General features: G+C 35.9%; 2 protein-coding genes across 2 annotated transcripts; both read right to left on the bottom strand.

Moving 5' to 3' along the window:
* Positions 1–376: 376 nt before the first annotated feature.
* Positions 377–9,286, bottom strand: LOC104108242 (uncharacterized). The gene is made up of 7 exons (XM_009617228.4): positions 9,124–9,286; positions 8,946–9,037; positions 8,747–8,813; positions 2,560–2,590; positions 1,850–1,990; positions 815–840; positions 377–721 (listed from the first exon to the last, which is right to left on the bottom strand). The coding sequence occupies exons 1-7, from the start codon at positions 9,163–9,165 to the stop codon at positions 659–661; spliced, it is 462 nt and encodes a 153-aa protein (XP_009615523.1). The 5' UTR covers positions 9,166–9,286; the 3' UTR covers positions 377–658.
* Positions 9,287–11,890: 2,604 nt separating this feature from the next.
* Positions 11,891–15,085, bottom strand: LOC104108241 (peroxidase 19). Its single transcript, XM_009617227.4, has 3 exons — positions 14,653–15,085; positions 14,204–14,404; positions 11,891–12,634 (listed from the first exon to the last, which is right to left on the bottom strand). Exons 1-3 carry the CDS (start codon positions 14,920–14,922, stop codon positions 12,056–12,058), a joined length of 1,050 nt encoding a protein of 349 aa, XP_009615522.1. The 5' UTR covers positions 14,923–15,085; the 3' UTR covers positions 11,891–12,055.
* Between the last annotated feature and the right edge of the window lie 6,865 nt (positions 15,086–21,950).

Raw genomic sequence — 21,950 nt, 5'->3', positions numbered from 1 at the left:
CTTAAATAGTAGAAGGAACTGATGGAGGCACTCTTTTGTAGCTTAAGGAAACCTAAAAAGGGTAACACTGTTAAGGAAATTGTCGAATGAATATCCATAGCTCTAAACTACGCAATATGCATTAGTGAAAAAACTGGGACACTCTAATGTTGTTAAATCCTATCGAATGATAGTCATGAAAATACAAACAAAAAAACAAAATTGGACACCAACGACGCATCTATACTGACGATTGATGAAATAGTTGAAGCGTCACAGGCTGATGAGAGGTAGGCGACGTGCTCTGTTAGGCAATTTGCGGTATGTTCTCCAATTATTTTGGTGCGATGTATTATCCAATTAGGGTTCCAGCTATTGCAACAAGCGATAACAACCATAAACTGAAGGTTCATATCCATGACACTTAAATCCAAATGAAAGAGTTTGGAGTATAATCATGTGCGAATAATAAAATTCCACCTGGGTACTTTGTTTACATTTCTTGTTAAGGTAGGGGAAGAAATTGTTCTTTTCCCCCTTTTTGACTCCTTTCGAGATTTCAGGTTACAAATTTTTTATGAATGAATAACCCAACACTTGTTGGCTTTCAGGATATGAGATTTATCATCCAAACTGCTACAAAAGCGCATAGGAATCACTTCATCAATTGTTTCATGTCTCATTTTGACGGTTGTGCTGAATCAAGATGCATCGTGACAGGACCATCATTAACCAAGTTGACCTACCAAATTAAACGAATAGACAAGTCTGAGCACAACTGCCCGGTTCAACAGAAATTTAAAGCTAAAGTCATAATTTTTTCATGGAATCTAACCTTCATCATTGCTCCAAAGATACCATCTGCAATAAAACACAAAAAGAAACAAAAAATAATATAGATGGGCACCTCGTATATAGCATCAGAGCCAGTCAATTTTTTGACTGTTGCAGAGACAACATTCATTGCACATACACAAGAAGCCAGAAAACCATCTCAAGAGAACAGTGATACCAATGAAGAATTGATTTTTTGCTTACAGAGACTAGAATATCTTCAAGAATTGGAGTTTTCAAATGAAAGCAGATAATTGTTCAGCTTTAAGGTCTATGATGCGGATCTATGCATGTGATGTTTTTCAACACCAAGCAAATATAAGAGCCTCAACAATGAGATAGTTGACATGGAAACACCACAGATGCAAACCAACAGCCTTATTCAGTGAAGTAGTTATCAGATGTCTTTACTATGACTGCATGGATGATGTTGAACGCAACAAGTGAAACACTTCAAAAACATAGCAGAACATCCTACAATGGCTGGAGAAGTTTGATCTTATATTCCAGATGTAATGATACAAGTATTCTTGTCTTAGGAAATTATTCTTTAATGTTTTTTTCTCACAGCAGGGGCTACCTACTACATCACGCCATTATGGATTAAAACATATTAAAAAATTCCACACAATTTCTTTAGTTTAAGGGAAATTCTGCACTAAATTTCTGCCACCTCCTTTCTACAGCTGAAATTGCCAGGGGAAAGTTAAAGGAAAATAGAAAACATTAGCATTCCGTATTAGAACCTTGAAAGATAAGTTGTCAACATGTATAGTCTGCAAATGGAGTAAAGATAAGCAAGTAATCCACATCGGGGGTGATGAGTGCCCCCAGTAAGCAAAATAGTTATGCTGACAGCCTGAAACTGATGCTAACTTGTTATGTAAGTACATAGGAGTTGAGTCAAGAACATAGAAGCCCGTCAGCAATAAAACAAGAGAGACGGAGAGAAATGTCCATTTTTGTCTTTCCATGGACCTTCACTAACAAAAAAGGAGATCAAAACTGAGAATTTACTGAAAAGAAAATTATTCACCTTTGACTGCATCCTGTTTGTAAGCTTTCTGAAATTTCTCAACCAAAGAGGCATAGAAGGGTTTTGCTTTCTCAGGAGGCATTGCAACGTGAAAATCCGGCTTGTTTCCCTTCAAAATCCCGTACAGTGTAAACTGACTCACTGCATCATCCGACAGTATTAGACATACAAGTAAATCATTATACACCCTGATCAAAGTTTAACTTATTTTCCAATCATTGAGATAGCAGTGTTATCAAAGGCGAAAAGCGCAAAAAAACTCTAAGGTCTGTTGGAGCTTTAAGCGCAAATAAAGCGTGAGCTTTAATGAAAAAAGGCGCAACGGGAGAAAAAATAAAAATATGCACGTAGTCCAAGACCAATCATTATAAGCATGAATAACAATTATATGGACAAAGAAATTGAAAAACAAATCATGATAAAGTGAAATATCAATTGTTTAAGGTTGCCTTTTCAGGATTACACCCATTGACAAGGAAGAGTACGCCTTAGAGCTTTGATGCGACACTAAAACGCCCACATAGCGAGGCGAAGCGCTCAACGTCTTTTGAGCCTCGCTTCAGGGCTTAAGCGCGCCTTTGACAACACTGTGAGATAGTCAAAGCATCATCTTTAAAGTCATTTTACATTATTTTCCCATCATACAAACTTCCAAAGCGTCATTGTTAAGACTTTGACCATTGTGACAACTTGTAAAGAAAAGCAGTTACCTAACAGAATTTCATAACTCTTCTGAACTACCTGCCAATGGAGAATAGAAGCCAATAAACTTAATACTGAAGCCATGGCGTTAAAGTAATTGACAATTTGAACAGTAAACAATACAATTCTCTTTTTCTAAATGTCCAAGCCATGCAACATTACCATCATTTATCTTGCATCAGAATATCTGACATTGGAGATATGAAATGGAATAACAATATTCTATAATCCTTATAAATTCCCAAACCCAGAATAACCAATATGGTAAAATACCCAAATTAGTCTTAGTACGAGAGTTGAAACACCAAACTAGTTGGGGTTGGTGATACATATCCTCTATATATTCCGCCTCTTTCTTTTCCCATAATAAAATGGAAATAGTATGACATAGCCAATGAACTCTTCTGTGCCAATGCTTATCGGTGGTAAATTTCTAAGGTTCAACTAGCTTAGGAGGTCAACTTTTTAAGGAAAGAAAAACATTTTACTCAAGCAAAAATTTTCGATATCAAATCAGACAGTCAGTAATTCTTACTAAACAGGAAGCTGACAACACTAAAAGTCAGCACAAGGAAACCACACATATTTTATCAGTCATGAACTAAATATGCAATACAACTAGAAGTTTCGCAACTACATGGAGAGAAAAAATAAATGAATTGATAAAAAAAATATAAACTATTCCATTGGTTTCAAGTTATATAACACTCATTCCATTGAGACATGCTGCAAAACATTTGACATCACTTCATTGAACTTTTACAACTTGCAAGAGTTCAAGTTCATTTAACTATTCAAGATTTAACTTTTGACGTGAATATTTGTTAAGGAGCTTCAGCCATGGCAGAACTTGAAGATTCTAGAAGAAGGAATGAGAAGAAAGCAATCTCTGTTATTAGCTAACGAAGAAGAGCAAAATGAATAGTTGTATAACACTATCAACTAACTAACTTAGGTAGTTATAACTAATTACTCCTAACTAATAAATAGCTGGGACCCACTATACTCAACACTCCCCCTCAAGCTGAGGGTTGAAATACATCTTTCATTCCCAGCTTGCCTAATAGGTATTCATGTTGTGACTTGCATAGACTCTTAGTAAATTTGCTAGCTGCTCAGTTGTTCTGATGTGTTGGGTTTTAATCAGACCTTGAACAATCTTTTCTCTCACAAAATGGCAATCAATGTCAATGTGTTTGGTTCGCTCATGAAAGATTGGATGAGCTGCAATTTGTATAGCAGCCTTGCTATCACAATGCAGCTGTATAGGCTGCACTAGTTCAGTTCCCAGCTCCTTAAAGAGTCCTGTTATCCACACCACTTCTGCTACAGTAGAGGCCATACTTCGAAATTCAGCCTCAGCAGAGCTCCTAGACACAGTTCCCTGTTTTTTGACTTCCATGATATCAGTGCTTCACCAAATTTCACTGCATAGCCTGTCACTGATCTCCTTAACTCTACACAAGCTCCCCAATGAATCACAATATGCAAACAGAGACTTAATTACTTTTGCATGCATAAACAGTCCAAGTCCAGGAGCAGTTTTGATATACCTCACCACTCTTTGGGCAGCTTCCATGTGAGACACCTTAGGTGCATGCATATACTGACTGAGCACTTGAACTACAAAGGCAATGTCAGGCCTTGTCATGGTTAAATACAGCAATCTTCCAACTAGTCTCTGATAGCTTCCCTTGTCTTCAAGTTCCTTATCAACTGTAGAACTACCATTTGGTATTTGCTTGTCAAACTCAATGGATGTGAGCTTATGATTGAACTCCAGAGGTGTTGCTGCTGGCTTTGCACTTGCTAGTCCTAGTTCAAAAACTAGTTCTAATGCATACTTCCTTTGGCACATAACTATCCCTTCCTGAGATCTAGAGAACTCAATCCCTATAAAGTATTTAAGTTCACCAAGATCTTTCATCTTGAATCTCTCCTGCAAATCCTTTCTGACTTGTTTGATCAGCCGTAGACTGCTTCCAGTTACTAGGTCACCCACATAGACTAGAATGACTACTAACTCTGAATTCATCTTCTGAGCAAAACAAAGAACAGTCATAGTGACTTTGAGCAAATCCCATATCTACGAGAGCTTCAGTTAGTTTCAAGTTCCACTGCCTAGGTGCATGTTTTAATCCATAGAGTGACTTATGTAGTCTGCACACATGTTGACACTCCTCATGGCTTGAAAAACCATTAGGAACCTGCATATACACCTCTTCAAGAAGATCTCCTTGAAGAAAAGCATTGTGAACATCCATTTGGAACACATACCATCCTGAAGCAGCAGCTAATGCAACTACATCCCTCACACTAACCATTTTAGCTACAGGAGAGAAGGTTTTTGTGTAATCCAACCCTTCTTATTGACTGTAACCTTTGGCCACCAGCCTGGCCTCGTATCTCTCCACTTCACCAGGTGACTTGTATTTGACTTTAAACACCCACTTGCAACCTATAGGAACCTTGCCAAGAGGAAGAGGAACAATAGACCAGGTGTTGTTTTCTTCAAGAGTTGTGATTTCAGCTTGCATAGCCTCAACCCACTTGGGATCCCTACTAGCTTCTGAGAAGGATTTGGGTTCCACAATAGCTGAGAATGCAACAAGGGAAGCTTTATAAGTGGAGGACAACTGATTATAAGCCACATAGTTTGACATTGGATATGCAGACTTCTTTGGTGGAACAACATAATCTGCTAGCCACACAGGTGGCTTGGTGGTCCTAGAGGACTTCCTAAGTGCTATGGAGGGAGCAGATGGTTCACAGACTGAGACATGAGGAGAAGTTGGTGAGGATAGATTAGACTGACCATGATCTTGAGGAACTAAGATAGAAGGAGAGGAGGTCTCAACTGTATCAGTATAGTGCTGGCTAGGAGAGGCTGCAGGGAAGGCAGAATCATCAGAAGAAGCAACTGATTGTGAAGGTTGTTCTACAAACTCCAAAACAGGAAATAAGGGAGAAGCACCAGAAGACATATGCTTGAAGGGGAACACTTATTCTTTGAACACAGTGTCCCTGCTGACAAAGAACCTTTTGGAGCACAAATCATAGAGGATATAACCCTTCTGAGAGGAGGAATAGCCCATGTGAACAGCTGAAATTGCTCTGGGGCAAAACTTATCCCCTTTCTTCACAGTGGTAGCATAACAAAGACTGCCAAATACTCTCAGATGTTGTAATGAGGGACTTCTTTGGAAAAACTTCTCAAAGGGAGATTTGCCTTGTAGTAGGACAGTAGGCAATCGATTTAGAAGGTAGACTGCAGTAGAGACACATTCTCCCCAGAATTTGAGGGGCTGGAAAGCTTGAAATGTGAGTGCTCTAGCCATGTCTAGGATAGACCTGTGTTTTCTCTCAACGACCCCATTCTGTTGAAGGGTATATGTACAAGAGCTTTGATGTACTATACCTTGAGTCCTCAACAAGGGTCTGCATCTGATCATTAAAAAACTTTGTGCCATTGTCTGTTCTTAGGCACTTGAGTCTGTGATCAAACTGTGTTGAGGATCATCTCAATAGTATCTGATTTAGAATGTAATAGAAATAGCTAGGTATATCTAGAATAATCATCTACCAAGGTCAAAAAATACTTCTTGCCATCATGCGTAGGCACCCTATAGGGACACCAGACATCACCATGCACAATGTCAAAGATAGATTTAGAACAAGGAGAGCTAGTAGGAAAAGGTAGTCTTGATTGCTTGGCTATAGGACATACAGTACAATGATGTTCCCTTAGCTGCATACTATGCAAAGCATCTATAGATCTCAAGACCTTTAAAGGAGCATTACCTAATCTTTGATGCCATAAAGAAGATATAGCACAAGTCTTATTGTTTGCTAGATTACTACATTTATTGGTGTCACCTGGAATGGTATGTACAATTGAAGAAGAATGAGTGCCTTGGTGATTGAGTATTGCTCTGTCATTTGCCTTGAGAATGTACAGACCTAGCTCTTCCTTACCAATTCCCAACACCTTCCCACTTGAGAGTTCCTAAAAGACACAGAAATCAGGGTAAAATGTTGCTAGACACTGCAACTCCTTTGTGAGTTTAGACATTAAGAGGAGATTATATTTAAACTCTGGAATGTGGAGAATGTTCTGAACTTTCTTATCCTTGAAAAAGAACAAATATCAGTATAAGTAATAGACACTTGTTCTCCAGTTGGTAAATGGACTTTACTCTTAACATTTTCTGGTATTTCATCATACTTCTCTAGCAGGTGCAACCTATGAACCATATGATTTGTTGCTCCTGTGTCTATAATACAGTTACTATGCATCTAGCTTGTCATAAATGCATGTATACTACCTGTTGTCCCTGCAGTTACAGAATTGGCAATAGGTTCAGCCTCCTTGTCCTTATTCAGCAGGTGCATAATCTGCTGGTACTGCTCCTGAGTAAAGAAGTGAGCTGGAGAAGTTGGTGTCTGATGTCCTCGACCTTGTGACTCTGAAGTTGGAATACCAGAACTTGTCACATTGTTAACCTGAGCATTTTGTGCCCCTTCTTTTCTCTTGTTCTTAAAGTCAGAAGGATAGTCATGAAGCTTAAAACAGTTCTCTCTAGTATGACCCTTATATTTGCAGTAATCACACCAAACTGCAGCTTTACCAAAGGAGTTTCTAGGTCTATAACCTCCATTAGAATTAGTAGTAATGTGTCCTCCACCATTGTAACTTCCAGTATAACCTCCATTAGAGTTATTGTTAGTCTGTCCTCCACCATTGTAACCTTCAGACTCCAGTATACACCTTATTGCTCATCATAGCAGCTTCATTACTCTCAGCATATACACATTTTTCCATTAATTCTCTGACTCTCCACATTAACTATCATAGCATAAGCTTGGTTCAGATTAGGCAAGGGTTGAGTCATGTGGACCTGATTCTTTGCATTCTCATAGGATTCATTTAGCCCTATGAGGAACTAATACAACTTCTGTATCTTATAGTGTTCTACATGTTTCCTTGATTCAGTACAACCACAAGTAGGTGATGGAGTTAAGGTTTCATACTCGTCCCACAACTCTCTCAGTTTAGTGTAATACACAGACACACAGAGGATATGCCTTAAGTTAATGTGGCAATTTCTTTGTGCAAATAGCAAGCCCTAGATGCATTATCTTTATCAAATCTTTCCTTAAGATCCTCCCACATTGTGTATGCATTGGAAGCATAGATCACTGAACTAATTAAACTTGGTGAAACTGTATTCATTATCCAAGCAAGTACAATAGCATTGCATCTATCCCACAATTCATGCAAACTAGTATCATATCTGTTTTTTCTACAAGTGCCTAGGACAAAGCCTAATTTATTTTTACCATGCAATACGATTTTCATAGATCTACTCCAAATATAATAGTTTTCTGAACCTTGAAGTTGAATAGAAATGAGCACACAGCCTTGAGTATCGGAAGGATGAATGTAGAGAGGGTGATTGTGGTCGACAAGTTTTGTAGTAGGTGTGGACATTGAAACAGCAACAGGAGAACCAACTACCTCTTCATTGATCGACATTATCACAGTAACAAATGCTTTACCGGAGATCTTCACAATTTTATCAAATCCACACAAATTTAGACACGATCTGACCGCGATTCAACCAGAAAATAAAAAATTCCCAAACTTTAGGTTGAGCAGAGAGATTTCTGTGTTGAGAAATTGCTCGATCAAATCAATGAAAGGTTGATGCTTCGATACAGTTGGATTATTCAAGTTCTCTCACAGCTGAGCTTGAGGAGATCGAGCACCGAGCTCTGATACCATGTTAAGGAGCTTCAGTCATGGCAGAACTTGAAGATTCTAGAAGAAGAAGGAATGAAAAGAAAGCAATTTATTAGCTAACGAAGAAGAGCAAAATGAATAGTTGTACAGCACTATCAACTAAATACTCTATTTATACAATATCAACTAACTAACTTTAGATAGTTATAACTAATTACTCCTAACTAATAAATAGCTGGGACCCATTATACTCAACAATATTTCCCTATCAACCACTACTTCATTATTATTCTTCCTCAATTACTATATATTACTATATAATACACAAGTCAAAATAACATTTTAAACCTCGTGTCCCATCAAACAACGGCATACAAAATGAAACAGAGGGAGTAAGTGTTATAAATATTAATAAACCAGCACAACAGGGAGCGAAACGGAGTGAAAATTACACTGTGATCCCATGTCTTTCCAGTTTCCTCGTTTGGGAACAGTCTCATATTCAACACTTTGCGACATCTGCAAATTACAGACATTAACGGAACCAAGTAGACAAAACGAAAGGAAAATATAAATTCGCTTTAGAAAATATTTCCTACTACTCTATTAAGCATTTCAAAGTACCAATGTTTACTGTCACAGTTAACTTACATGTAGTCAGCATCAGAGTCAACGTCAGATTCATGAAGCCCGACCAGAACCAGCAAGCCCGGCCCGATTGCTGATACTATACGCCCTTCTACCTGCAAAATTGCTATTATGCGCTAGGTGAGTAGTGAGCACCATTATTCCTAGCTATATAAATAGGAAAAAAAAATCAAGGGTTTACCTCTACACTAGCTGAAACAACACGCTGAACTACAGCCCTCATTTTGGATCTCCGTCGACGGCGACAAGTGCGGCGTCCGATTACGGCGCAATATTCGGGTTATTTGGGTTTTCCTTCTTATATTAGTTCAAACTTAAGGAAGGAGGAAAATGGTTTTGACATTTTGACTTTCACTAACCAATGCGGATATACTATTTGGCTGCCAAGAAAAGAAAATTAAAGATATTAGAAAGTTTACTATTTTTATTTTTATATTTTTGTGCGACAAGAAAATTGTAACAAAAAAATAACTCAATTTAATCTATATATCACGAAATTATTAATTTATCTTTGTAACAAAAAAGTCTTTCAACTTTGCCTAATTATTAACTTCTCTCCTAATAACTTTCTATGGTATTTAAGTATACACTAGTCACGTGGAAATCACGTCTCATAATAAAAGAATTATATACATTAAGTATAAATTGTGTATAGTAGAAAAACGTCCAAATAAATGCAATATGTATTTAAATGAAAAATAAGTTTAATTATATTTTAGCGCAATAGAATTTAAAATTATTCGATATTTAGAAGAATATCCGAAAAAAGAACCTTGGATATAATTAGTGTCATTTTTTTGTCTTGCGCTTTCATATGATTAGTACACTGATACAACATGATTTTCGAACATTTATCAATGTACTACTTTGATTAATCTATTTTAAATAAGATTCTTATTTGAAAATCAGATTTTCTTAAAACGTTACTTGGAACACGTTCGTTTGTCAATTCTATTTCAGTTGTCATTGCGAGTATACCTGAAATCAACTGTACACAAGTATTTTATTACCAACAAGACAGTAAGATTGTAAAAGTCGATCAAAATATTTAAAATTCTATTCAAAAGAAGATTCAATAAAAATACTTGAATGCTAAATAAAAATTGAACAAAGTAGGAAAATTTGTCTCCTAATACATTGGCGCCACAATATATAGTACTTAGTTTACATGGGTTAAACAACACCATATCATGCTGCAAGTCTGTCCATTATCTCTGTATAGTTTATTTTTGGCTTTTCTTAATAATACAAAATAAAAGTTTATTTACAAATAATTTAACTTTGTCAACTTTTTAATTAACCATAAGTTTTACGCCTATTAGGTTATACAACAAAAGTGACTACTATGACGTTATACTCCTATCTTCATCATGAGAACAAACAATTTTTAAGAATACACGAATAGTATAAATATTAAAGAAAGGTAAAACAATTAAATTATCCGAAAGTAAATTAAAGTAAATTGCTATTTCAGAAAATTTCAGTCTCTTAAGATCAAAGATTGGAAAAAAAAAAATCGTAGCCGAACTTCAACAAAGACATATAACTTTCAAAACGTAATAAGTTTGTTTTCGTGTCAAAGCAATTTTATTGTTTAGCAAAATTTAAAATTGTAAGTGAGACGGAAAAATCACACACCACACCTTAAAATTAATATTTCTTAAAATTTTATAATGAAAAATCTAAAATATTACCATAATGTTCTATAATGACTATTTTTATGAGATGAGGAGAATTGTTTACTTGAACCGATCAAATCGTCAAAATTTGGGACGCCACTTGTTAATGGTTATTCTTTATAAGTAACACAATTTTTAGATCATGTAATATCTATAATAAAATCAATTAAAAGAGGTAATAAAACAAATTCTTAGAAAATATGAGCAACTTGAGCTGGCACAACAATTAGCAGTTTTAATTATAAAACATAGGGCAAAATAATCTTGAATTAATAAGATCTTGAATTGATATTATGAGTTAAAATGTCTAACATTTTTTTGTTACCGAAATAAATGATCTAAAATCTAAATAACTTGTACTAAATCTATAAATAAGTCATTAAACTGATAATCATATATGAAAAATTGTAAACAAAAAATACAAAACTAACAACTTTTCAATTTATATTGTCTGTCAAGAATACATGAACCATAATTATTACTTAACTTCCAAAACACACTAAAGATAGGTTTACCTCAAATACAAATAAGTTTTGCCTCTAGAGACTGTTGTCACTGCCGTATCCAAATCCACGAAATTTTAAGAGCTTCTTCCAATGATCAATTGTAGGATACCTACAATAATTAAAACGAAAATAAAACTTGTTAACGAAATAAAACTACATACAATATTTAAAACGAAAATCAAGATGTTATAAAAGATCTGTAGCATAAGAAAATTTTGACAAAGGATCCTAAATCTAAACAAAGAAAAGACACAACTAAGTAAATATTTATTGGTAAAAGAATTCTATACTAAAAGTGAAACCTAAACCTAAACAAATAAAAGTCGTATGCAACAAAAACGGAAATAAACGGCAACTTTTAGTTTTATTCCATAGGAAAAATTTATTAGAGTTTATAATTACAATTTTATCCAAAATAGAATAAACTTACGATGGTAAAAACATTTCGCTAAATGCCTTCGTGCTTTTAATATAGTATAAATATAGATGAGTGGTTCTTTAATTACAAAAATAATTTAGTGATTTCTGCGACCAAATATGATCTAGCAACTTTAATGCAATAACGTAAAAATTGAGCGATCGTTCATAAAATTAACCTAATCTTTTGTCATACTAATACCAAGGATCAAGTTGGGGAATCCATTCTGAATTTATTAACGGAAAAAAAACTAAATAAAGGAGGGAGAGAAAATCATCATTAATTTACAGAAGGCTGAAAAAGATAACTCCAATCACCCGTTAATAGTGAAAATAAAAACCCCCGTTAAGGCCAAAAGAAATTATGTTTTTCCTTTTTTATTTGCTTTTAGTCACTATCATAGATGTGTACAAGATTCCTTCAAAATAAAAAGGAAAAAAAGGACCAAGAAATAACAATCAAATGAAAAAAATGAAGAATTAGGAGAAATTAGATCCAACAACCCAAGACTCACATATGCATAGTGCAATCCTTTCTAAATTCCCCATGCTTTCTACCCCTTTTCACCCCAATACTTCCCATTTTCTCCATAGCAGCAGCAAAAGCTTGGAAAAAATTATGCTTATCCTTTGCCAAATCTTGAACAAAAGACTTGGTTCTAGGGTCCAAAGACAGAGCTTGATCAGAAGCCAGCAATCCCAACTTAGCTTCCAAATTCCCATAATAAGCATTATCAAATGAGAAAGGAGTTGTCACATCAAATGGTGCTACAATATCAACATTGCCACCAAATTGTGGACAAGACAATTTGAGAGCCTTGAGAAGCCTAGGATCCATATAAGGGTCAGGTTTCTTGGTCCCTTTGTAGTCATAGAGTCTGTTCACAAATTGTTTGCAATGTGCAAAACCAATGGTGTGCGCGCCGGAGAGGACCACAAGGTCTTCTGGTGTGAGTCCTTTTGAGGAAAAGATTTTCAAAAGTTGATCCACCGTTGAGTTTGATTGGGGAAGATTTTGATGCACCCTTGATGCCTTTGATATTTTTCCGTCCCATCTTCCTTTCTTCACTTGATAATATGGTCCTCCAACCTATTCAAAGCATATAAATTTATATGACATTAGGCTATAACATATAAATTTATATAACTAGATCACTTATATAAAGTAATTATAAATAAATTATTATAATTAACATTTGTTAATAATTTTTTAGAGACGATATCTAAGCGTGCTATTACACATGTTACATTACACGGATAGTATACAAAGTTTTGATGCCATCAACCTATAATAAAACTTAATTTAGTAAATCGATTTAATATATATTCTGACAGTATGTGCGCTTTCACATACTGCAACATATTAGTGTAACTAATTTACAAGTAACAATGTATATAGAACTTCATAATTTCCAATTTCATGAGATTAAGCTTCCCAAGATTCCATTCCCGTAGTCTACTGTTTTTTGGCCCATCAATAGTCAATGTGGAGCAAAAGGTGACAACAGTTGGTGGGACAATTCTAACGATCTGGCCCTTCTTCAAATCATGCAGTGTGGCTCTCGAAGAAAGACAAGTCAAAAGCTTGTTATTATCCCAAGAATTCATTTTGGAGCCCACGGAATTACATTAAAATATGTAGCTGTTCACATGTCTTCTGTCTTTCCATATCTATTTGATCAGCTCGTTACTATCAAATGAACGATGTTTATTGCAATTTGGTACCTTAGCTTGGAGAAACTCAAATCTTCGGAAACCACATACAATATATAGATGAAAATATGACCTTTGTTTTGCTTCTCATATCATGCCAAAATTTGGACAGCTATTTTGAGCTTTTATATGTACACAAAAAAATGCACGATTTTGGACTATTGCTCCCTATATATTAATCAATCGAGAACCGTTTGATTCTTCTCTTGGAAATTTGGATAGAGGGATAAGACATCTTGATATCATGCATTAGATTTCTGCAGATGATATGAGAAGGAGACAATTTCGATGAAAAAGAAGCAGACCAAATGACTCTTTCCTTTTTATCCAGACATATTTTGTGGTGCCTTACGTACGAAATTAGGTACGGGGCAACAGGGCCTAGGCTTTATTGAAGCGAAAAATAGGAATAAGTTAAGAGCTGTACATCTATTGGAGAATAAAGTAAAACTACCAACTTTTACATATTGACATCATTTTAATTCAAGACACTCGTGTATTTTCATTCGAGACTTTTTCTAACTTTAGATAAGAGGTAAAAAGTAGTTAATTTACACTACGGACTTATGCACTTTTTTAATCTTGGAAAATGATGAACTTACTGTATGAATTTTAGCCACAGACTTTCGAATTTTGATTCCAATGAGAATTCTGAAGTTGCCTGTGAAATGCTAATCAATAAAACCCTACTCTGTATTAATCTTCTGGTATTTAAACTGCTGCTGACATCAAAAAGAATGCTGACGGACTGAAACCCAAAAACAGTCGCACAAGAATACTCTTTTTTTTAAAAAAAAAATTTTTTAGATGAGGACCATTATTAGCATTATAATGGAGCTACATGCCCATGGAAAACCAAAAACGGAAAAAAGGGAAAATAAAAAGTAAAGTACATGGTACCATTTAAAATTAGTAGACTAATTTCTGTAGTATTTGATTTACTTACTAAGTGGACAAAATCTCTGGTAGCAATGGCAAGAATGTCTGCACAGGAAACAACACCTGGACACTTGCTTTCCACCACAGCTTTGGCTTTGTTTATGCCCTCAAATGCCTCCTTAGCTAAATCCTTATTATCTTCTGCATCTTTCTCTGCTAATTCTTTGCTTCCTGGTTTACTTGATATCAATATTGACCCATCACACCCCTGCATTTAATTACATAAACATAATGAAAAACAATTCACAAGCCAAAAAATGTAGCACACAGAGAATTCATACGGTGGATAAGCTAGTATCTTAGAGATAAATAATCAGAGGCGGATGGAGCCTTGTTTAGTGAGTTCAAGTATTTTTGAAATAGAACATAAATATATGCGAAAACATAATTTCAAGAGTACAACGAAGTCATCAAATTTAAATTTTGAATTCGCCTACACTTAGAATTGTGACTTACTTCAACAAAGCAATCATGGAAGAAGAGGCGAATGGTGGCAGGGCCAGAGGCAGGGGCATCTTTGAACATCTGGGAGGTTACTGAGCCAACGAGAATTTCAACTTTAGGACAAGTCTTGGCATAGTAATTAACGGTGAGTTTTCGAGGCTGTCGCCGGAGGGTGGCATTGATGGATAGGGAGTTGAGCAAAGAATTGGAGGAAGTTAAAATGAGGAAGAAGAAGAGGAACATAAAAATGGTGAGAGAAGAAGAAAATGTAGAGAAAGACATGGTCAATTGGTTTAGTGACTAAGACAAAATAGCAAACAGTAATGGACAAGTATATCGAAAGGTGACTGCTATAGACAGACAAGAAGTAGCCATGTTCCGAAGAGAATCATCACCCGTGAGAAGATTGCCCAATATAATATTCTACATAAACAAATATGATCAGGTGAATATTTCTCAGCCCATTTTCCATTTTTTCCTCTTTTGTTACGGTAGTTGTGAAATTGTGATCATTGTTGAATAATTTAACTTTTATCCAAACACATACATTTTTATTTATATGTATCGACCACTTAAGTAGTTAAGCCGAGCGGAGTGATAATTGTTTAACAAGGGTCAGTTTATCTCAAGTATCTCGACAGGACCACACGAGCAATTTTTACGAATTTGTTGTCGCTAGCTCCTTGATAGAAGCTTTAGTAGTAAATCGACAACTCTTTCAACCACTTGGCTGATTTAACTATTTAAATTAATACTTAGTATTTGCTTCTCTCTCTCCTTTTTTTTGGGGGGGGGGGGGGGGGGGGGGGGGACAAAAGGGATGCAATCGTACGTACCATTGGATGGGCAGTTCTGTTATAGATGACCTTAAAAGTTATGTTGTGCACTGGATAAGTAAAAAGGCAAGTAAAAGGTGAAAGATAAGTGGAACAGTGACTAAGCTTTGGGGTCATAAACACAAAATTTTAATTGATTTTGCTTTCTACGGTGAAGAAAAGAAAGGGTGAAAAGTAAAGGTAGCTAGGTCTCTGATGTAATCAGTCAAGCATGAAGAAATTCTAATGATATGTCCATGTGCAGTTGATTGTTAATTCTTTCTCATGTTATCTTTTCAAGGCCAATGTTTTGACCCTTTTTTTAATTATTATTTTATAAATAACCAACACCATAAAAAGAGGTTGACAAGACAGAAACTAAAGCAAAAGCAACTTGTATTTCAAGCGAGAAGCAGTTTGGCTAATGATTGTCCCTTCCGTTTCACCATCTAACGGCCCCAAAAATAATGAGTCTTGGAACCAGAAATTTTGTGAGTTTTTTCTCTGGGGTTTGCTTTAGTGAAACTATTTTGGGCGTTGTTACGAGAGAGCCGGTGTATTTTTACAACATGCAGGTTTCCAATTGGACCTACCAACCGGAGAACTAAAAGGAGTGACCTAAACGTGAAAGAAGTGAGTGAAAATCATGAGAGATCATGAAAAAAAAATAGATGATTTCTTTTAATTTTTCTAAGTGGCACATATATTTGATATATATACCTATGAAAAATAGCAGTTTCTTTTTTTATTATATAAGAAAAAATATTGCAACAAAAGGAACTCCATTCAACCGCAGATAAAGTAGAATTCTGGAAAGATCTTTTCATGGCTCACTTAAATGCCTTAAATGTAGAGTGTGCAAGTGCAAAAAGGGATCTCATCTTTACACAAGTCAGCCAGTAACAAACGACACCCTTTTTTCATTTGTGCTTAAAATTCTGTCATCCCTTTGTTAATATCACTGGCTTTCTACCATAAATGAGCTGAGTAAAAGCTGTGGACCATGCACTTCAGGCTTCATACCTCTCATGCCAAGTTTTAATGGAGAAAGAACTATCCACATTTTGTGGCCCTGAAAAAGGAGAATTAAAAAAAGTCTCTCTCAAGTATATATCGAAATTTTGTTTCCAAGTGAGTGACCATTTTGTGAAGAGTACGATATATTTTTTTCATATTGCCATGATCATTCCACTTTGCCTATCCATTGGTCCACAAGTTGGAATCCTATAATAGCTTTTAAAAATGAGGCTAAAGTTAGAGACAATTCTTGCTTAAAGTAGCTCAAACACACATTTGAGTCACTTTAGTGCAAATGGACTAGAGTTATTGGATATTATGCGGTCCTGCTATAGCTTAATAATCAAAAAGCTTTGCGTCTAACTTCAACCCCATTAAATTGGCCACAGGTTACAGCTTCTAATGCCCTGGCCCACACCATTGTGACAGGAGGGGTTGAGCATGAGATATCCTAATGTCATCAACATGTTTATGTGTTCCATATATTTTTCCAAAATTTCAACAACTTATTCAACAATTTCAAAATTAAAAGCATTAGTATTAAAATTGCTTGATATAATATAATCGGTGCCATTTGAAGTTCTTATTCTTGAATAGTTCTAAATTACATGTTCACATCATATAGAAAAACAACCGTTTTAATACTGCATAAATTAAGGGGGAGACAATTATAACTGCAATAGATATGTTACATGTCCAAAGGAGAATTTGAGGCTTTCACTAATGAGCTTGCGTTGTTGTCTTATTCACGAATTATGAGCTTGTTGTATTGGTGGGAAAATATATATGACACGTGAATTAATGATACGTTGATGGCATTTAAATAAGATCAATAAAGAATTAAAAGATCATTGTTAGTTGGTTAAGATGAGTTAGTTAGAACTCACATATTAGGCACGTGAGTATAAGCTGTAAATAAGTATACAGAACAGCCTGTATTATCAATTGTAAGAAATAGAAAATATTCTCCTCCTTCTCTCTAATGTCCTCTTTCTCTCTCTAAGATCCTCGTGTCCTTTGGTGCCGTAGCACTCTGCATGTTCTATCCTAGCTACTGATTTTTATTCTAACTGCAAATTCAACATGGTATCAGAGCGGCGATCGTGAGGATGGCATCTCTGATGTAAAATTCTGACGTAGTTCAAAAATTTCCGGCAGATCTGGCGTGAGGTCGATTTGGTGTGAAATTCCGGCAAAATCATCAAAAATTAAGCTTTCGTAAGTGACGATGCTTGACCATAATCATCCATTATATCTCCAAGCAGGAGACACTCCCGGACTAGTTTTAATTCCGATTAAACTCACAGGGCCAGAAAATTATGCCCTATGGAGTAGAGCGATGAAACTAGCACTCCGGGGAAAAAAAAAAGCTTGGATTTGCAGATGGAACTTGTGTGAGAAACCGGTATAAAGGGGAGCTAGTCGAGTAGTGAAAAAGTGTAATGCGATAGTGTTGTCGTGGATTGGAAGCACGGTTTCTGCTAAATTGATGCCAAGCATCGTGTACGCATCTGATGCAAAGAAAGTTTGGAATAATTTCCTTGAAAGGTTTAATCGATCGAATCTAACAAGTATATATCACCTCTGGACAGAAAATGCGACCATGAGGCAAAGTACGGATTCAGTTACTACATACTACACTAAAATGAAAGACTTGTGGGATAGCTAGATGTATTAGCACCTTTATCTTACTGTGACTATGAAGAATCTCGACCCTCCGTCGAACATCAAAAATCACAATGCCTATAACAATTTCTCATGGGATTGAATGAGAGTTATAGTAATGTAAGGAGCAATATATTAGCAAGGAGGCCAGTAGTTATAGTAAATGAAGCTTATGCAATTGTAACTCAGGAAGAAAGCCAGAGGACTTTAGGCATTGTTGAAACAAACAAAGATCCCTTGACGATGTTGGCAGGAAAAGGACAGTTCTTCAAACAAAAGAAAACATGACTGATATGTGAATATTGTGGTTATAAGGGGTACTTAAAGGAGAATTGTTACAAGATCATAGGGTACCCCCAGATTTCAAGAGCAAGAAGAAAACAGGAGAAATTAGTGGAGGCATGAGAGAACATGCTGGTGCAGGACAAAATAGTGGTGGTTTCAGGCCTTATGCTAATAATACAGTAGCAGCAGCAGAGAATCAGTTTCAGGGGCATTTTTTCACAGAGGAAGAGTACTCGCAGCTGATGAGCCTATTAAACAAACCTTCACCGAGTGACAACAACACCAAAATGGCAGGTATTGCTTCACTGTTATCCAATTCTTATGCATGTGAACAAATAATAGATACAGGGGCCTCACATCACATCACACTTTATATAGAACTACCAGAAGAAATGAGAAGTCTAGAGAAACAACAAGATAGTAGAGTACAGGTACCTACAGGGGATAAGTCTAACATTGAGAATGTAGGGAATGCAGTAATACTAGGAAGTCATAAAATCACGAACGTATTACATGTGCCAGATTTCAAGTTCAATTTGCTCTTAGTGTCAAAGTTGACCAAGGAACTTCTATGTTCAGTATGTTGTTTCCCTAATTTCTGTGTCTTTCAGGGTCTTTACAATGGCAAGGTAATGGGTATTGGTAGAGAAAATAATGGGCTCTATATCTTGCAAAGGGAAGAGAAATCTACAATAGGAGAAGCAATACTGAAGGATGCAGATAGTGGAGAATTATGGCATTTGAGGCTTGGGCACCCTTCAATTGGGGCAATGTATAACATACCCTCCATAAGGAATAAAGTAAATGACAACATACAAGAACACTGTTCAGTTTGTCCGATGGCAAAACAAAGTAGACTGAAGTTTCCAAGTAGTGAGAGTAAATCAAATAGTATTTTCCAGTTAGTACATGTTGACCTATGGGGTCCCTATAAGAGGCCTACCTTTGATAGCAAATAATATTTTGTCACTGTTGTTGATGACTATAGTAGGTACACCTGGGTTTGCTTGATACACTCGAAGTGTGAAGTATTTGTTATATTGAAAAACTTTCTAGCGATGATAAAAACTCAGTTTGGTATCAATATTAAAATGTTGAGATCGGATAATGGCACAAAAGTTTTCAATTCTCAATGTACTGAATTGCTTTGTTCTTTGGGTGTTATTCATCAGAGTAGTTATGCATATACACCACATCAGAAATGGTGTAGTTGAAAGAAAAGATAGGCACATACTTCAAGTAGCAAGAGCATTAAAACTTCAGAGTTCAATACCAGTTAAATTTTGGGGAGAATGTGTGAAAACTACTGTATATTTGATAAATAAGCTGCCCACCACAGTACTTCAAGGAAAAACACCTTTTGAACTACTTCATGGGAAGGAACCCAAAATTGACTACTTGAGAGTCTTTGGGTATTTGTGTTATGCAAGTAGTTTACCTAGGGGTGACAAACTAGATTCAAGAGACAAAAAGCAATTATGATAGGATATTCTGAAACTCAAAAGGGATATAGACTTTTTGATCTAGACACAAAAACAATCTTTGTTAGCAGAGGTGTTGACTTCAGGGAGAGAATATTTCCTTTCAGAACAAGAGGTGTTGATGATGAAGACAATCTCTTGTTTATGCCCTTAATAGGTGTGGGAGGAGAACATGTTCAAGATGACAGTGAAACTCTAACACAATCACCACAAGTTTAGCTTCCTACGGGTACCACTACAGATGTAGTTGATGAAATAAAAAGCTTGATAGAGGAGCCAAGTGAAGAGGATGTCCATCAAAATGAAGAGATTGGACTAGCATAGGCAATACCAGACATACAGTAAAATGTTCCATTACATGATGATGTAGATCCAATATAAGAAGTGCTAGTTGATCATCAATTGGAAAACACTGGCAGGGCCAAGAGAGTTGTTAAGCCTGCTATTTGGTTTAAGGACCGCATCACCAACAAGAAGACAAGTGCACAATGCTCATATTCCATTGCAAATTATATAGCTTATGAGCATCTTTCCTATGATTATCAGGCATATTTGGGGAATTTTTCAATTTGCATTGAGCCTAAGAGCTTCAAGGAAGCATCTCGGAGTGAACACTGGGTGGAAGCCATGAAGCAGGAAGTTGATGCCTTAGAATAGAATCACATATGGGAACTTGTAGATTTACCCAAAGGCAAGCAAGCTATTGGGTCCAAGTGGGTGTACAAAATCAAATACAAGGCAAACGGGGAGATAAACAAGTACAAAGCAAGGCTGGTAGCTAAAAGATATACTCAGCAAGAAGGATTGGACTATCATGAAACTTTCTCACCTATTGCCAAAATGGTAACTGTGAGAACAGTCATCAATATAGCAGCCTCTAAAGACTATCAGTTATTCCAAATGGATGTGAACAATGCTTTCTTACAGAGGGGGTTTATTTGAAGAAGTTTACTTGGAACTTCCCCAGGGATTCCAGAGACATGGGGAGTATAAGGTGTGCAAGTTACTTAAGTCACTATATGGCTTGAAACAATCTTCAAGACAGTAGAACATCAAACTCACCATTGTGCTTTTGGAAACAGGTTATATGCAAAGCCCTTATGATCATTCTTTGTTTACAAAGAAAGATGGGACAGAAATAATTATTATTCTAGTATATGTGGATGACCTTCTCATTACTTGTTACACCCTATGTTTTCGTACGTAAGAGTATGTCTTAAGTCAATTGATGTAAGCTCAGAAATGAGATCATCTTTAAAAGTATATAAAGTAAGTTATTCATGTTACCATGGAGGTTACAAATATTTAAGATCATGAATACCAAGTACCAAGAGGGTTGGAAGGCTTAAAAGCTAAATGAATTGAAGAAAAAGAGTTTCGTCGAAAGTCGACAAGTTGGGAATGTTATAATATGTACTTTTGAGGTGAGAATAGGGTGCTTAAAATTATAAGGAGATTATGTTATGAGTTATTTTAGTCGTATTATAGACGTGTGTTATGTTTTGAAGTCAAGCGAGTTGTGGAACAAAAGTTGGAAAAGGTCATCACAAGTTACATTCATAAATATGTTGAAACTTAGGTCAAATGTAGTTGAGCTTTTATCCCAATATACTTGGAATTAGGGGATGATATACCTACAAAATTGAAGATCTACGAATCTAATTTCTAACGCATTAAACCGTTTGTCGATACGACATAGGAGTAGAGAGATATTTACAGTTTCGCAAGACGACGCAGACTGCATAGGTGACAAGTAGGTGTGTCACTAAAGCTTTTTGAGCAATACATTTCGTATGTTATATGAGGTCTTTTTGGGACATATTGTATACAAAATTGAAGGTCTTGGAATTTAGTTTCTAATGCTCTTAACCGTTTGTTCATACGACATACGGATAAAAGGATATAAGCGTCAGAAGAAGGGTCAATGCTAGGGTGCCAAGCTAGCACCTCTTTGACTTTTCAAAAGTTGATATATATATAGGGTTTTAAATCGTCTTTCTATTCATTTTTCATAGAACACGACCAGAGAACCCCCAAAAACCCCCAA

This window comes from Nicotiana tomentosiformis, chromosome 2 (genome assembly GCF_000390325.3).
Source record: "Nicotiana tomentosiformis chromosome 2, ASM39032v3, whole genome shotgun sequence".
In the NCBI taxonomy this organism is placed as follows: Eukaryota; Viridiplantae; Streptophyta; class Magnoliopsida; order Solanales; family Solanaceae; genus Nicotiana; species Nicotiana tomentosiformis.
The sequence above is the reverse complement of the archived record's forward strand: the minus strand, read 5'-3'. Positions and strand labels throughout refer to the sequence as shown.

Excerpts from the sequence above, each read along its gene's own strand:
- LOC104108242 (XM_009617228.4), bottom strand. The coding sequence starts at position 9,165 with ATGAGGGCTGTAGTTCAGCGTGTTGTTTCAGCTAGTGTAGAG. Across the intron at positions 1,991-2,559 it reads GAGTTATGAAATTCTGTTAG|TGAGTCAGTTTACACTGTAC; the intron begins GTAACTGCTTTT and ends CGGATGATGCAG. Across the intron at positions 841-1,849 it reads CAAACAGGATGCAGTCAAAG|ATGGTATCTTTGGAGCAATG; the intron begins GTGAATAATTTT and ends GTTTTATTGCAG.
- LOC104108241 (XM_009617227.4), bottom strand. The coding sequence starts at position 14,922 with ATGTCTTTCTCTACATTTTCTTCTTCTCTCACCATTTTTATGTTCCTC. Across the intron at positions 14,405-14,652 it reads TCCATGATTGCTTTGTTGAA|GGGTGTGATGGGTCAATATT; the intron begins GTAAGTCACAAT and ends AATTAAATGCAG. Across the intron at positions 12,635-14,203 it reads CCAGAGATTTTGTCCACTTA|GTTGGAGGACCATATTATCA; the intron begins GTAAGTAAATCA and ends TGCTTTGAATAG.